The sequence below is a fragment of the Asparagus officinalis genome, chromosome 7 (assembly GCF_001876935.1).
Source record: "Asparagus officinalis chromosome 7, Aspof.V1, whole genome shotgun sequence".
Taxonomy (NCBI): Eukaryota; Viridiplantae; Streptophyta; class Magnoliopsida; order Asparagales; family Asparagaceae; genus Asparagus; species Asparagus officinalis.
The window spans coordinates 56,679,251-56,695,201 of NC_033800.1; the positions used below are offsets into that span (position 1 = coordinate 56,679,251).

The window sequence follows — 15,951 nt, forward strand, 5'->3', positions numbered from 1 at the left end:
TTCCACGGTAACTCTGTGGTTAGTGCACAACATTTCATGCACAGTCACTTAGATTAAACAGAAAAACATGGGGTTTATAAAAGGGGAATTAGACAGAGAATATAACATGTATATAAGCGGGCTTGTGAGCTTTCTTCATATCTTGGTATATATATATGTATGAAATAAGGGCCCATCCTGACTTAAAGCCGTGTTCCCGGGACGGTTTACGGGAAACCGACTTATATACATGAAATATTCTTTTCTAATTCAAATAACATCTAAAATAATAATAATGTGCTTGTGTGTCTTACGATTGACCTTGGTAGATACCTATTATCAACATTTTTTTCCATCTTTATCTGAGTTTTCATTTTTTTTCTTTATACATGCCACATTACATTTACACGCGCATATTTCCTTCATTTTTCATGCTTGTTGGGAGTTTTCTGACTCCCCTGGGGTTTGCGTGCCCCAGATTCGGGAACCGTTCTTTCTTCGCAGGATCGAGAGTACTTCGAGGGGTAGGCTCGTCAGTAGTGATCATCATTCATTTTATCAGTTATCCAATTTAGTTGATTTAGTTAGTTATTTGGTTTAGGCTTTTCTTTAGCCACATGTGGCTCTCCAGACTATGGTGTATTTTTTCTTTCTCTTTAGATAAATTGTGGACTTGTTATAGAACTCTTCGAGGGGTAGGCTCATTAGTAGTGATCACCATTCATTCTATCAGTTATCCAATTCAGTTGATTTAGGTAGTTATTTGGTTTAGGCTTTTCTTTAGCCACATGTGGCTCTCCAGACTCTGGTGCATTTTTTCCTTTCTCTTTAGATAAATTGTGGACTTGTTATAGAATTATGAAAATTTCCGATATTTCTTTATCTATACACTCCTTTTATTATCTTGGTACATGCTCTTTGGTATGGTCTTGTCTTTATATCTATATACAGGATTATCTAGAGGCGTGAATGTGACCGTATGGTTGCATTGCCGGCCGAGTCATGTTCCAAACTATTACATTTTGGAACCAGGACCTGATAAGGTTTTGATTGGTATCAGAGCCAGGTTAGGTTTAGGAATTGTTGTCTCGTCATGTATAGTAGAAACTAAGATTGAGCTAAAAATAGAGCATGTATAGAATGAGTTTTTCCCTTTCCAGAAATACGTCCTTTGACTCCCATTTCTCTGATTCTCAAGTCCTAATCTCGACCAATCTCATTTTTAGGTGATCACTATGGCCCCAAAATGTAGACCCCCTACTCCAGTTGTCCCTGATGGACAACAAGTCGATCAGGCTGATCTTGCAGAAGCGATTAGGGACCTGGTAGCTCATAATCGTCAGAGGGATGAGCAGCGACAGGTTGCAAGGCCGGGCAATGTGTTCGATTTTCGGAAGCTCAACCCGCAACACTTTGCTGGGACTGAAGGCGGATATTAGGCCGAGATGTGGTTGCAGACCATGGACCACTTATTGAGGGCAGCAAAGATACCAGATGAAGACCGAGTTGATATTGTTCAGCTGCAGCTCATTAATGTAGCCAGGACCTGGTGGGACGCAGAGGAGGAGAAGCTGCCTAGGCCGATTTCATGGGAGATATTCCGGGAGAGTTTCCTAGAGGCATTTTTTCCGAAGACAGCTCGTCTTGAGATGCAGAGGCAGTTTGTTATGTTGAGGCAGAGAGCTAGTACAGTAGATGAGTATGCAGCAGAATTTGCCAAGCTCAGCAGGTTTGCCCCGGGGATGGTATCGAATGAGGTGGATAAGGGACAGAGGTTCATGCAGGGTCTGAACTTTGAGATTCAGACTCAAATTTACAGTCAGAAGGGGATAGAAACTTATGCAGATGTCCTAGAGGCAGCTCGGAAGGCAGAACAATTGATTGGGATCATGAACTCGGTGAAGAGAGGGGCAAACAAGCGCCCCGCAGGACAGAACTCAGAGGTAACCAGCAGAAGCCTCAGATGGGAGGAGCACCAGCCAAGCGTCAGCAGACAGGGGTTTCGAGACCAACTCCACAACCAACCAACATGATCTGCCATTTCTGCAGCAAGCCGGGGCACTTGATGAAGGACTGCAGGCGAGCTAACTGGTTATGCTTAGCATGTGGGGCAGCAGATCATCAGATCACCACTTATCCTAGTAGGGGAGTCTCAAGAGGATATTCAGGTGGAGCGATAGTACCAACAGGCCAGACTAGACAGGGCGGACAACAGCTGAGGCCACCACTTCCCACACAGCAGCAGATGTTTCAAGGACATCAGAGGGGTCAACAATTTCAAGGCCAGAGACAGTGGAGAGGTCCTCATTTCCAGCACCCATATCAGCCACCTTATCAGCAGAGGCACCCAAGGCAATACGGTCAGCAAGCTCAGCAGCAGCAGAGACAAGGTCAAGTTATGACACTTACCACTGAGCTGGCAGATGCATCTAGAGACCTAGTCACAGGTATCATTTTGGTGTATTCAGTCCCTGCATTTACCCGATTTGATTCTGGGGCATCGCACTGTTTTATATCTGCTCAGTTCATTGCACGACACACTATACCTTGTGATAGTTTAGAGGTGAGCTGGAATATCCATACCGGTAGTGGGGTGTTAATGTCTAGTAGGGAGTGTAAGAGATGCCCAGTGGTAGTTTGTGGTAGGGAGCTATTTGCAGACTTGTTGGTGATTGACACTAACGGGTTCGATGTTATTTTGGGGATGGATTGGTTATATAACTTCCATGCGACAATCGACTGCCGATGCAGAAGTGTAGTGTTCAAGATACCAGGCCACCCAGAGTTTAAATTCATGAGTGGAAGCAAAGTGATGGAGCAGCCCGAGTATCGAGCAGGCATGGATGGAGTATTAACCTGTATAGAGGTAGAGGAGAAGCCCATACCAGAAATTGTCGAGGAATTCCTTGACGTTTTTCCTAAAGAGTTGCCGGGTCTGCCACCAGATCGAGATATAGAGTTCGTCATCGATCTTATTCCAGGAGTTGCACCTATTTCAAAACCACCTTATCGGAAGCCGATAGCAAATTTGGAGGAGTTGCGGAAGCAAGTCCAGGAGTATCTTGATAAGAAATTTATCAGGCTTAGTACTTCACCTTGGGGAGCACCAGTGGTGTTTGTGCCAAAGCCGGATGGTAGCCGAAGAATGTGTATTGAATACAGGGAATTGAATTGGGTTACTACCAAAAATAAATACCCAATTCCCAGGATTGATGACCTTTTTGATCAGCTCGGAGAAGCTCGTGTGTTTTCTAAGCAGGACCTCAGGTCAGGTTATCATCAGTTGAAGGTGAGGAAGGAAGACATACCCAAGACCGCATTCCGCACACGGTACGGGCACTATGAGTTTTTGGTGAAGCCATTTGGAGTGACAAATGCTCCATCTACATTTATGCACTTGATGAACAAGGTGTTTTCCCAGTATCTTGACCAGTTTGTTGTGGTGTTCATCGATGACATTCTTGTGTACTCCAAGACCAAGGAAGATCATGCAGAGCATCTAAGGACGGTGTTGGAAATCCTACGGATGGAGAAGCTTTATGGAAAATTGAACAAGTGTGAGTTTTGGTTGGAGCAAGTGTCCTTCTTAGGGCATGTGATTTCAGGAGAAGGTATCTCTGTGGACCCAAAGAAGGTTGATGCGATATTGAGATTAGATCCGCCTACATCAGTGACAGAAGTACAAAGTTTCTTGGGGATGGCTGGATATTGTAGGAAATTCATAAAGGATTTCGCTAAGATTACGGGACCACTTACTAGGCTGACTTGGAAGGAGGTCAAGTTTGTGTTGGCTCCAAAGTGCCAAGCACCATTTGAGGAGTTAAAGAAGAAGTTAACGACGGCACCAGTCTTGACAATTCCAAATGAGTCAGGAGGATTTGTAGTGCACACGGATGCTTCTGGTTTGGGTTTAGGTTGTGTTCTGATGAAACATGGGAAGGTAGTAGCTTATGCATCTAGGCAGTTGAAGACACATGAGAGGAACTACCCAATTCATGATCTGGAATTGGCGGCGGTGATTTTTGCATTGAAGATATGGCGACACTACCTTTTGGGGCAGAGAGTGGAGGTGTACACAGATCATAAAAGCTTAAAGTATTTCTTCACTCAGAAGGAGCTCAACATGAGACAACGCAGGTGGTTAGAGCTTGTGGCGGATTATGATCTTGATTTACAATATCACCCAGGACGAGTTAATATAGTGCCAGATCATTTGAGCAGGAAACCTGTGGCGATGAGACTCACCAGACAGCGGGAGTTTCTAGCTGAGTTCTGGAGGATGAACATGGAGGTTATATTGCCTGGAGCAGGGAGACAGTTGATGAGTTTACATTTACAGTCAACTCTGGTGGACCGGATCAAGGCTACCCAGTTTGAGGATGCTCGGTACCAAAAACTTAAGAAACAAGTGGAGTTCGGGGAGAGAACTGATCTACAGATACATGAGGATGGATCCTTGTGATTCCGTGGTAGGTTGTGTGTGCCTAAGGGTGATGTTAGACGAGAGCTGTTGAAGGAGGCACGAAGATGTATCGGGACTTAAAAGAGCATTACTGGTGGCCAGGAATGAAGATGGAGATAGCCCGATTTGTGTCAAAATGCCTAACATGTCAGTAGGTGAAGGCTGAGCATCAGAGGGCAGCTGGGTTATTGCAGCCACTTCCTATTCCCGAGTGGAAGTGGGAACATGTTACGATGGACTTTGTCACAGCTCTGCCGAGGAGGCAGAAGGGAAACAACGTCGTATGGGTAGTAGTAGACCGACTCACTAAGTCGGCTCGCTTCATACCATTTCGAGTTGGGCAGACAACGGAGAGTTTAGCGGAGCTGTACATGAGGGAGATAGTGCGCTTGCATGGGGTACCGGTTAGTATTGTTTCTGATAGAGACACACGATTCTTATCACACTTTTGGAGGAGCTTGCAGCAGTGTCTTGGGACTAGACTGAGTTACAGCACGGCTTACCACCCTCAGACAGATGGACAGTCCGAGAGGACTATACAGATTATGGAGGACATGTTGCGGGCATGCATGCTGGATTTCAAGGGTTCTTGTGAAGACCACTTACATTTGGTGGAGTTTTCTTATAACAACAGTTATCAGGCCAGCATCCAGATGGCACCTTATGAGGCATTATATGGGAGAAAATGTAGATCTCCTACCTGTTGGGATGACTTGGGAGAGCGGCGTCTGCTAGGTCCTGAGATGATAGTGCAGAAAGTGGATAGGATAAAGACAATACGGAGTGCCTTAATCAGCTCAGGATAGACAGAAGAGCTGGGCTGATGCTAAAAGGAGACCTCTACAGTTTTAGGTTGAGAGCATGTTTTCTTGAGGATATCCGCAACTAGAGGAGTTATCATATTTGGCTGCCGCGGGAAGCTTAGTCCACGTTTCATTGGTCCTTTTGAGATATTGGAGAGAGTAGAAGAGGTGGCATACAGGCTAGCTTTGCCTCCGTTGTTGGATGGAGTGCATGATGTGTTCCACGTATCACAACTTCGATGATATGTACGGGATGAGACCCATGTCCTAGACATCGAGCTTCAGATTGGGACGAATTTATCATATGAGGAGAGACCGATGAAGATCTTGGATCGATAGGAGAAGGTCCTCAAGAACCGAACTATCCTACTTTTCTTAGTATCTTGGGGACATCATGGACCTAGTGAGGCAACCTGGGAGCGAGAGGATGATATTCGTCAACGCTATCCGCATCTCTTTGCTACAGGTGACTTTTAGTTTTTATTATGGTCGGATAAATTTCGAGGACGAAAGTTCTTTTTCTTAGGTGGGTAGGATGTAATAATTCATTTATTTTATTTTATTTTGCCAATCAATTATGTTAGAGGCCCACATGATGAAAGGAAAAATAAACAAATTAATAAAAACAAATGACACAAAGGGCCCATTAGTGTTAACTTAGTAAAGCCCATACACAACTCCCTCTCACACCCATGTTCATCCATTCACGGGTGAAAAATCATGAGATTTTGGTTTAGGTGATATAATACCTAACTAAACCCCTTAATCTCCTCTAATCTTCACTAACAAACCTAACTAACCCCATGATCTCCACTTATCCTCACTAACACACCCAACAACCCCTTTAAAAAAAACCCACCCCTCTTCATTTTTTCCATCTCACGGAAACCAGAGAAGGGAAGTCCAAAAAAATAAAAAAAATAAAAAAAATAAGAGAGAGAGAGAGAGAGAGAGAGAGAGAGAGAGAGAGAGAGAGAGAGAGAGAGAGAGAGAGAGAGAGAGAGAGAGAGAGAGAGAGAGAGAGAGAGAGAGAGAGAGAGAGAGAGAGAGAGAGAGAGAGAACGTAGGGCTGGAACGTGTTTGAAAAAGGGGGGATTTTTTCTTGCTTCGGAGTTTCACACGGATTTGGGCAAGCATTCTTTTCCTTAAATCTTATTATTTTTATTATTTTTGTTTTTTGTTTTTTTCATGCGAGTATCCTTTCCTCAATTATTATGTTTATTATCATTATTATTTGGATTTCCTTCATGCAAGCATCTCTTCCCCCAATTAATTTATGTATATGTATATATTTAGCTTATGCTTCCTGCAGTACTATTTTTCCCCCATTCTAGTTCATAAATAACTAATAGAATTCAAGTTTAAAATTATTAGAAGATAACAATTTTTTTTCTCATTTATTTATTTTATGTTCCTCCCCATGATCTTATCATTTTATTGATATGAGTATTATAAATTTCACATAATTTTTCGTACAAATCAGAAGATAACAATTTTGACTTATATAAAATATATAAATTTATTTTATTTAATTTGGAAGTATTTATTTAGGATCTTAACTGAAAACCGAAGTTTATTTATTATCTGCATCAGTTATGACAATGAAAGTTTAATAGGTTGTAGTGGTTAGTTGCTTGGACAATGACACACGGGTCCTATATATATATATATATATATATATTAAAGTGAACTTGTTAGTTTATTTTGAGTACCTTGTTATACTTTGAAATGGATTGTGTGGTTGAATTCCGTGTTGATTAGTAAAGTCATCAAATAGGCTAGACTATGCATGAAGACGATTTCCGTCAAAAAATATGATTTATAAGCGTGTTTTCACAACATTTCATGCACAGTCACTTAGATTAAACAGAAAAACATGGGGTTTATAAATGGGGAATTAGACAGAGAATATAACATGTATATAAGCGAGCTTGTGCGCATTCTTGATATCCTGGTATATATATATGTATGAAATAAGGGCCCATCCTGACTTGAAGCCGTGTTCTTTAATTGAGTTTTCAAATAACATCTAAAATAATAATAATGTGCTTGTGTGTCTTACGAATGACCTTGGTTGATACCTATTATCAACATTTTTTTTCCATCTTTAATTGAGTTTTCATTTTTTTTTCTTTATACATGCCACATTACACTTACACGCGCATATTTCCTTCATTTTTCATGCTTGTTGGGAGCTTTCTGACTCCCCTGGGGTTTGCATGCCCCAGATTCGGGAATCGTTCTTTCTTCGCAGGATCGAGAATACTTCGAGGGGCAGGCTCATCAGCAGTGATCACCATTCATTCTATCAGTTATCCAGTTCAGTTGATTTAGGTAGTTATTTTGTTTAGGCTTTTCTTTAGCCACAAGTGGCTCTCCAGACTATGGTATATTTTTTCCTTTCTCTTTATATAAATTGTGGACTTGATATAGAATTATGAAAATTTCCGACATTTCTTTATCTATACACTCCTTTTATTATCTTGGTACATGCTCTTTGGTATAGTCTTGTCTTTATATCTGTATATAGGATGATCTAGAGGCGTGAATGTGACCGTATGGTTCTCTTTACCGTAAAAGTAACCTTTTCTAGATTGGCTTTCAGAAAGAAGTTCAAATTACGGCAAATCAAATTCTAGAACAAGTAAATCTAGATCGCGAAAGAAAGATTTTAAGTGCTACAATTGTGGCAAGAAGGGTCATTTCAAGAGGGAGTGTCGACCATCGAAGAAAAATACCGGCACATAGGAGTCTGCCAACATGACCCAGGAAGGAGGTAATGCTATGATTCTAAGCGTAATGGTCCGATTGAATCATGGATTCTTAATTTAGGTGCATCCTACAATGCCACCCCTTACCAAGAAATCATGGAGAACTCCGTCAGCGGTGATTTCAAAAAGGTACATCTAACAGATGATGAAACCTTAAAGATCCTTGGTAAGGTAGACATCCGATTAAAATTGCTAAATCAGACCACATGGAAGCTGCAAGGAGTGAGACATATTCCTGGCCTTAAAAGAAATTTGATCTCCGTAGGACAGCTTGATGGAGAGGGTTACTGTATAACTTTCTCAGGTCATGAATGGAAGATTACCAAAGGAGCACTCGTCATTGCTCAAGGTAAGAAAATTGGTACTCTCTATGTAACCTCTAACCTAGAGCATATTATTGCAGTAACAGATGCAGATGAAAAATCAAACCTATGGCACTAAAGGCTTGGCCATGTGAGCGAGAAATGGATGAAGACACTTCTGTCAAAAGGGAAGCTACCGGATCTGAAGAATGTGGATGTTGGCCTATGCGAGGATTGCATCTTTGGCAAAAAGAAGAAAGTCAGTTTTGCAAAGGTTGGCAAGACACCCAAGGCAAAAAAGTTAGAGTTGGTTCATACCGACGTATGGGGACCATCTCCAGTTTCATCTCTTGCAGGTTCACTGTACTATGTCACCTTCATTGATGATTCTACAAGGAATGTGTGGGTCTATTTTCTGAAGAAGAAATCAAAAGTCTTTGATACCTTCAGAAAATGGAAGGCCATGGTGGAAAATGAAACTGGTTTGAAGATAAAGGTAGATTCAAAGAATTTTGCGCAAACAACGGGATCAAGATGGAGAAAACTGTTCCCATGATACCGTAGCAGAATGGTGTTGCGGAACGCATGAATAGAACTTTGAATGAACGTGCCAGAAGCATGATGTTACATGCCGGCATGCCCAAGTTCCTATGGGCTGAAGCTATCAATACCGCAGCCTACCTAATCAACCGCGGTCCCTCAGTTCCCTTGGATGGTGCAATACCAGATGAAGCGTGGAGCAGAAAAGAGGTAAACCTTTCGCATTTAAGACTTTTTGGTTGTATCTCTTATGTACACATAGATTCTGCTGAAAGAAGTAAACTTGATACCAAATCTAACAAATGTGTTTTTGTTGGTTATGGTGGTGATGAGTTCGGTTACCGGTTTTGGGATTATAAAATTCGAAAGATCATCAGAAGCAGAGATGTCATATTCAATAAGAATGTGATGTCATATTCAATGATCTCAGATCATGAATGGAAGATTACCAAAGGAGCACTCGTCATTGCTCGAGGTAAGAAAAGTGGTACTCTCTATGTAACCTCTAACCTAGAGAATATTATTGCAATAACAGATGCAGATGAAAAATCAAACATATGGCAGTAAAGGCTTGGCCATATGAGCGAGAAATTGATGAAGACACTTTTGTCAAAAGGGAAGCTGCCGGATCTGAAGAATGTGGATGTTGGCCTATGCGAGGATTGCATCTTTGGCAAAATGCGAGGATTGCATTTTTGGAAAACAGATGAAAGTCAGTTTTGCAAAGATTGGCAAGACACCCAAGGCAGAAAAGTTAGAGTTGGTTCATACCGACGTATGGGGACCATCTCCAGTTTCATCTCTTGTAGGTTCACTGTACTATATCACCTTCATTGATAATTCTACAAGGAATGTGTGGGTCTATTTTCTGAAGAAGAAATCAGAAGTCTTTGATACCTTCAGAAAATAGAAGGCCATGGTGGAAAATGAAACTAGTTTGAAGATAAAGCGTTTAAGGTCAGACAATGGAGGAGAGTACAAAGACAGTAGATTCAAAGAGTTTTGCGCAAACAGCGGGATCAAGATGGAGAAAACAGTTCCCATGACACCGCAGCAGAATGGCGTAGCGGAGCGCATGAACAGAACTTTGAATGAACGTGCCAGAAGCATGAGGTTACATGCCGGCTTGCCCAAGTTCCTATGGGCTGAAGCTATCAATACCGCAGCCTACCTAATCAACCGTGGACCCTCAGTTCCTTTGGATGGTGGAATACCGGAAGAAGCTTGGAGCAAAAAAGAGGTAAACCTTTCACATTTAAGAATTTTTGGTTGTATCTCTTATGTACACATAGATTCTGCTGAAAGAAGTAAACTTGATGCCAAATCTAACAAATGTGTTTTTGTTGGTTATGGTGGTGATGAGTTCGGTTACTGGTTTTGGGATTATAAAAATCGGAAGATCATCAGAAGCAGAGATGTCATATTCAATGAGAATGTGATGTACAAAGACAGATCAACTGCAGAATCAAGTAGCTCCAGTACAAAAGCTGAAACAAAGGAATTTGCTGAATTTGAGGAGATTTCTGAAAAGGATGTTCAGACTAGCCCTGAAGCAGTTCAAGAAGAACCAAGCACGCCAGAAGTGAGACGCTCCTCCAGAATTCCTAAGCCAACCCAGCGTTATTCGCCTTCTTTGCACTACCTGTTGCTGACTGACAGTGGTGAACCGGAGTGTTATGACGAAACAATACAGATGAAAGATTCAGTCAAGTAGGAGTCTGTTATGCAAGATGAGATGGACTCGCTCATGTCAAATCAGACATGGGACTTAGCTGAATTACCACAAGGTAAGAAAGCTCTTCATAACAAATGGATATACAGGATCAAAGAAGAGCATGATGGGAACAAGCGCTACAAGGCAAGATTGGTTGTCAAAGGCTTTCAGCAAAAGGAAGGTATCGACTACAATGAAATTTTTTCTCCGGTTGTGAAACTAACTACAATCAGATTAGTGTTGAAAATTGTAGCTGCTGAGAATTTACATCTTGAGCAGTTAGATGTAAAAACAGCTTTCCTTCATGGTGATTTGGAGGAGGAGATTTATATGAAGCAACCAGAAGGCTTCATAAAGGCAGGCAAGAAAAATCTAGTATGCCGTTTGAAGAAGAGCTTGTATGGATTGAAACAAGCTCCCAGACAGTGGTACAAGAAGTTTGACAACTTCATGGGCAGCAACGGTTTCACTAGATGCCAAGCAGATCATTGTTGCTATATCAAGAGGTTTGACAATAGCTTCATTATTTTATTGTTATACGTTGATGACATGCTCGTTGCAGGATCAGATCTGCAAGAGATTATAAATTTGAAGCAAAAATTGTCAAAGCAGTTCGCGATGAAAGATCTTGGTGCTGCAAAACAGATTCTTGGAATGAGGATCAAGAGAGACACGAAGTCTAGAATCTTGATGTTATCACAGGCTGAGTACATCAACAAAGTACTCTCCAGGTTCAACATGCAAGATGCAAAACCAGTGGGTACACCTTTAGGTGTTCATTTCAGACTTTCTAAAGAACAGTCATCGAAGACAGATGAAGAGCGTGCACACATGGCGAATGTCCCGTACGCCTCAGCAATTGGAAGTCTAATGTATGCCATGGTCTGTACAAGACCAGATATTGCTCAAGCAGTGGGAGCTGTTAGCAGGTATATGAATGATCCAGGCAAGGTACACTGGGAAGCAGTCAAGTGGATCCTCAGATATCTACGAGACACTACAGGTAAAGCACTTTGTTTCAAAGGTGGAGATACAATACTAACAGGCTATGTAGATGCTGATCTAGCAGGAAATGTTGATATCAGAAAGAGCACTACAGGGTATGTATATACTCTAGGAGGTACTGCAGTGAGTTGGGCTTCTCAACTGCAGAAGATAGTTGCTCTCTCCACAACTGAAGCAGAATATGTCGCTGTTACAGAAGCCAGCAAGGAAATGGTGTGGCTTCAAAATTTCTTGGAATTTTATTATAGTTTTATACCCTCATTATCTATTTTATATGAATAAATATACCACTAATAATTGTTTTTATCTTTTAATTGCAGGTTAATGAAGAATAAATCTCAAACTCCAATCTCTCAACAAAAAGCCCTTGATTTAATGAAGAAATAAAGCAAAGAAGCCCATTGGAAAATCAATTGCCAAATTATCCAAAAGGCCAAAATCAAAAAGAAGAAAACATCAACAGAAGCCCAAATGAAGAAAAAAATACCAAAAACCCAAGCCCAAAAGCCAAAGAGAAGAGAAGTTGCGGGCTGAAAAAGGAGGCAGGCTGACATCGATGCCGGCATCGATGCCCGCATCGATACCCCTATCGATGCTGGTATCGATGCCATCGTCATTCTGCGATGCTGGCATCGATACGCTGGCAGTTAGTTACAGATTAGTGGCTGAAATTCAATTGTTTTGGATAAGATTTTGATCCAATGGCTTACATTCACTGATGTTTACTATAAATAGGGGTAGAGAGTGAGGGGTTAGAGGTGTGAAAAATTTTGTAACTCCTTTTGGAGAGGAGAGCTACTCTTAATTGAGAAGGCCTTCTAATTTTTTCACCACTTTAAATATTTCTTCTCTTTGTTGGATGATGAAGATGGAGATGAAGAATTATTTAGAGGTTTGCATTTCTTTTCTTTTTCTCTTTTATTTCTTTTTTTATTTATTGCTTATTAGTTTAGATTTATTTCTATGCTTATAGTTAGATTTTATTTTCTTGTTAAATAGCCAAGAGGCTAGAACCCTCTTGCCTTAGATTTATTTCATGCTTATAGATTAGATTTATTTTATGCTTATAGAGTGGATTTATTTTCTTGTATTTAATTCTTGTAATTTATTTTATAGTTTAGATTTTGCAATTTATTTTGTAGTTAAATTTTAATTTCTTGCACTATTCACCTTGAGGCTAAACCCTTTTGGGTTTAGTTTTTTTTTTTTTTCATTTTGTTTGATTCGCCTTTAGGCTAGAACTCTCTAGGGAATCACCCTTTTCTAAGAAGTGGGTTCAATTGATTCGCCTTTAGGCTAGAACTCTCTAGGGAATCACCCTTTTCTAAGAAGTGGGTTCAATTTTAGATTACCCATATCTATAATTGAATCCACCATCTTTAATTTATTGCATTTTCTTTTATTTCTTGAATTTTATTTTTATTCTTAATTTTCATTTGTTTCTCGATTTTATTCATTCTTCTTTCTTGCCTTATTGATCACATTTATTTTTACTCACATCCACTCTCAAACACATTGATCTACACACTATCACTCTCATTATCTCTCCACAATCACATTCACTCATCGCTCCTATTTGTCACACACACAACATAAGAACCGATTTTATATTTTCTCCTACAAAACACCTTCCTCGTGGGATCGATATCTTTATACTATAACTTGACACGGTTGTGCACTTGCAATAATTTTTGGTACATGTTTATGCCGCATCACCCGTGAAATTTCGAACATATTTTTTGTTGGACCCTAGAGGGGGGTGATTAGGATCTTATGCTAATCTAATCTGATTTTATGCTAATTAAAACTTATTAAATAAATATTCTTGCAAGATAGATATATAATATGATATGAGCAAGAATATGCAATATGAATGAAGAGATATATCCTAGCAAAAAGGTATATGATGAAATATATGCAATGATATATAAACTAACACAAGAGGAAAATAAACAATGCAAATACACAATATGATCACAGAGTTCGGACCTTCCGTCCTACGTCTCCGCTCCCCACTCCCGGAGAGAAATCCACTAACACAACCATGTTTTCTACGCTAACCCGAATAACGTTTATACCACACAATATCGGTTTTCAACGCTCACCGATCAACGATCACAATCTCACAATGTTACTATACTCTACACCCTCTAAGTGTTGGTTTCTTCGTGTGCTTCCTCAAGTGCTTGGATACAACTTCTCCCTAGGTTCGTCAACCGACGCCACTCCTCTTGGAAGCAACCCCGTCTCTCACCACACACTCCTCTCGGTGTACTAATGTAATACAAAGTGAATTTCACAATTAGGCACGATACAAAGAGATTGTTCTCTGCAATGAATGAGAACAAAATATAAGCTCACTCTCTAGGTTACACAATCCCACAACCCAATTATACTATGAATGTAAATACAATAAGCTCAATGGTTGCGTGTGTAAACAAAGAGAAATAAAATCAAACTCAATTAAAGTCTAGCAAATATAAATATGACAATGTAAATATAAATAAGCTAGATATTTGAGTTGAGTATAGTTGGATGCTCAAACACCAATAGACGATCTCCTCAAGCTCTTGTGAAATAGATTTCACAAACTCGAACTCTCAAATACTTAAAAGCTTCTTAAACACTCTTTTAAACAAAAACAAATCAAGCTTAAACCCTTGTTAAAATCTTTTAAAACATTCTCTTAGATATCTTGAAAGATGAGAGCAATGTGGTATTTATAGAAACCCAAAACATCAGTAGAAACCCAAGCAAAATGACCAAAAAACCAAATCCCACAAAATCTGAAAAGTGCAGAAATATAGCCGTTATTGATCGGTGGTCGACCGCAGAGCCACCCAGCTAAAAAACAAAGTTGACTCTCTGGATTTTCTACGGTCGACCGCAGCGCCAAGGGCGATCGACCACGATCTGATGAAAAATAAAAGCAGTCTCTAGAAAATTGGCGGTCGACCGCAGCGCCAAGGACGGTCGACCACGAGCTGTTGAAAAATAGAGCACAGTCTCTGGACTATCGGCGGTCGACCGCAGCGCCAAGGGTGGTCGACCGCGAACTGATATTTCAGATATCCAGGTTTGAAAATAAAATACTGAATTTTAAACTGCCTTTAAAATTAGCAAATAAATTCAAAAAAATATAAAACTTTGGGAAATGATTGTAGACATGATAATACACATGCTACAATAACTGGTTTTTAAAAAGGACCTCCCAAATAAAAAATATCATCATTTTGCAAAATAGTCTTAAACATGAAAATGTAAATATATGAGTTTTGACATTTTAGCTTAACCATGTTTTGAAATATTACAAAATGATTATATAGACTTAGTAAAAGATGTATATGATTATTGTTAAGTCCAAAAACTAATAAAAAATATATTTTCACAAAATTGTATATTCTATACAATATAAATTCAAACATAATAGAGTATGAAACATATGAGGATGTATATGAATATATATTTGTTTCATATCTATGAAATTAAACCAAAACACAATAATAAATATGGAATATGTAATTTCATATTTATATAAACTTGGAAACCAAAACATGCATGTATATATATAACTATATATATACATAGAAACCAAATACGTGTGTGTATATATGATTGAGCTTAAAGTACCAACACACATAATATAAATCTAAACTAATGTTACCCAAGCTTGATCTTGATCTTCAATAAGCTTGACTTGGTAAACTCGCGGATGAAGCTAGAACTTGGATCTTCAATTTGAATTACATAAGCTTCACTCCACAATTCCGTCAACCTCCATTGGATTTGATCGTTGAAGCGCAATCCATCCAACCTCCAATTCGTTGTTTGTCTACAATAAATATATAGAAACACACAAATACTAGACAAACAACATAAGTGGTAAATTGTTTGTTAAACATCATCAAAACAAAGAGGCCAACATTTTTGTCAAAATCGACCTAATTTCAGCCAGATGGCTGAAACTGGATCGATTTTGACAAATAAGTTCAAAAGAGATCGAAATTTGTAATTATTTTGTAAATGAGTCGATTTTCAAAATTTGTCCTCTCAATGTTTTCGCAAAGAACTGTGCCTTAACAGGAAATCGTTTTTTTTTAAGATAAATAAATTGGGGGAAGGTAGCATTGTCTTTTTTTATTTTTATTAAACGCAGTTTTTAACTTAGTTAGAAATAAAAAGTGACCAAAGTTCACATCCGACCAGCGATGCAACGACTGGGTTAAGAAAAAGAAAACGAAGGACTAATTTTAATATGAGGTCCTAATACAGGGACCAAATTGAACTTTTTAGCCAAAGCAGCACTACTAGTCGTGTCGAAGGCTAGATCGGTAATTTTTTACTCGAAATAAAACAGAGGACAAACCTCAGCCGT

General features: G+C 39.6%; 1 protein-coding gene across 1 annotated transcript; it reads left to right on the forward strand.

The window, feature by feature from the left end:
• Positions 1,440-2,012, forward strand: LOC109847181. Its single transcript, XM_020416424.1, has one exon. The coding sequence runs from the start codon at positions 1,440-1,442 to the stop codon at positions 2,010-2,012; it is 573 nt and encodes a 190-aa protein (XP_020272013.1).

Coding starts and splice junctions, on each gene's coding strand:
- LOC109847181 (XM_020416424.1), top strand. CDS start 1,440: ATGGACCACTTATTGAGGGCAGCAAAGATACCAGATGAAGACCGAGTT.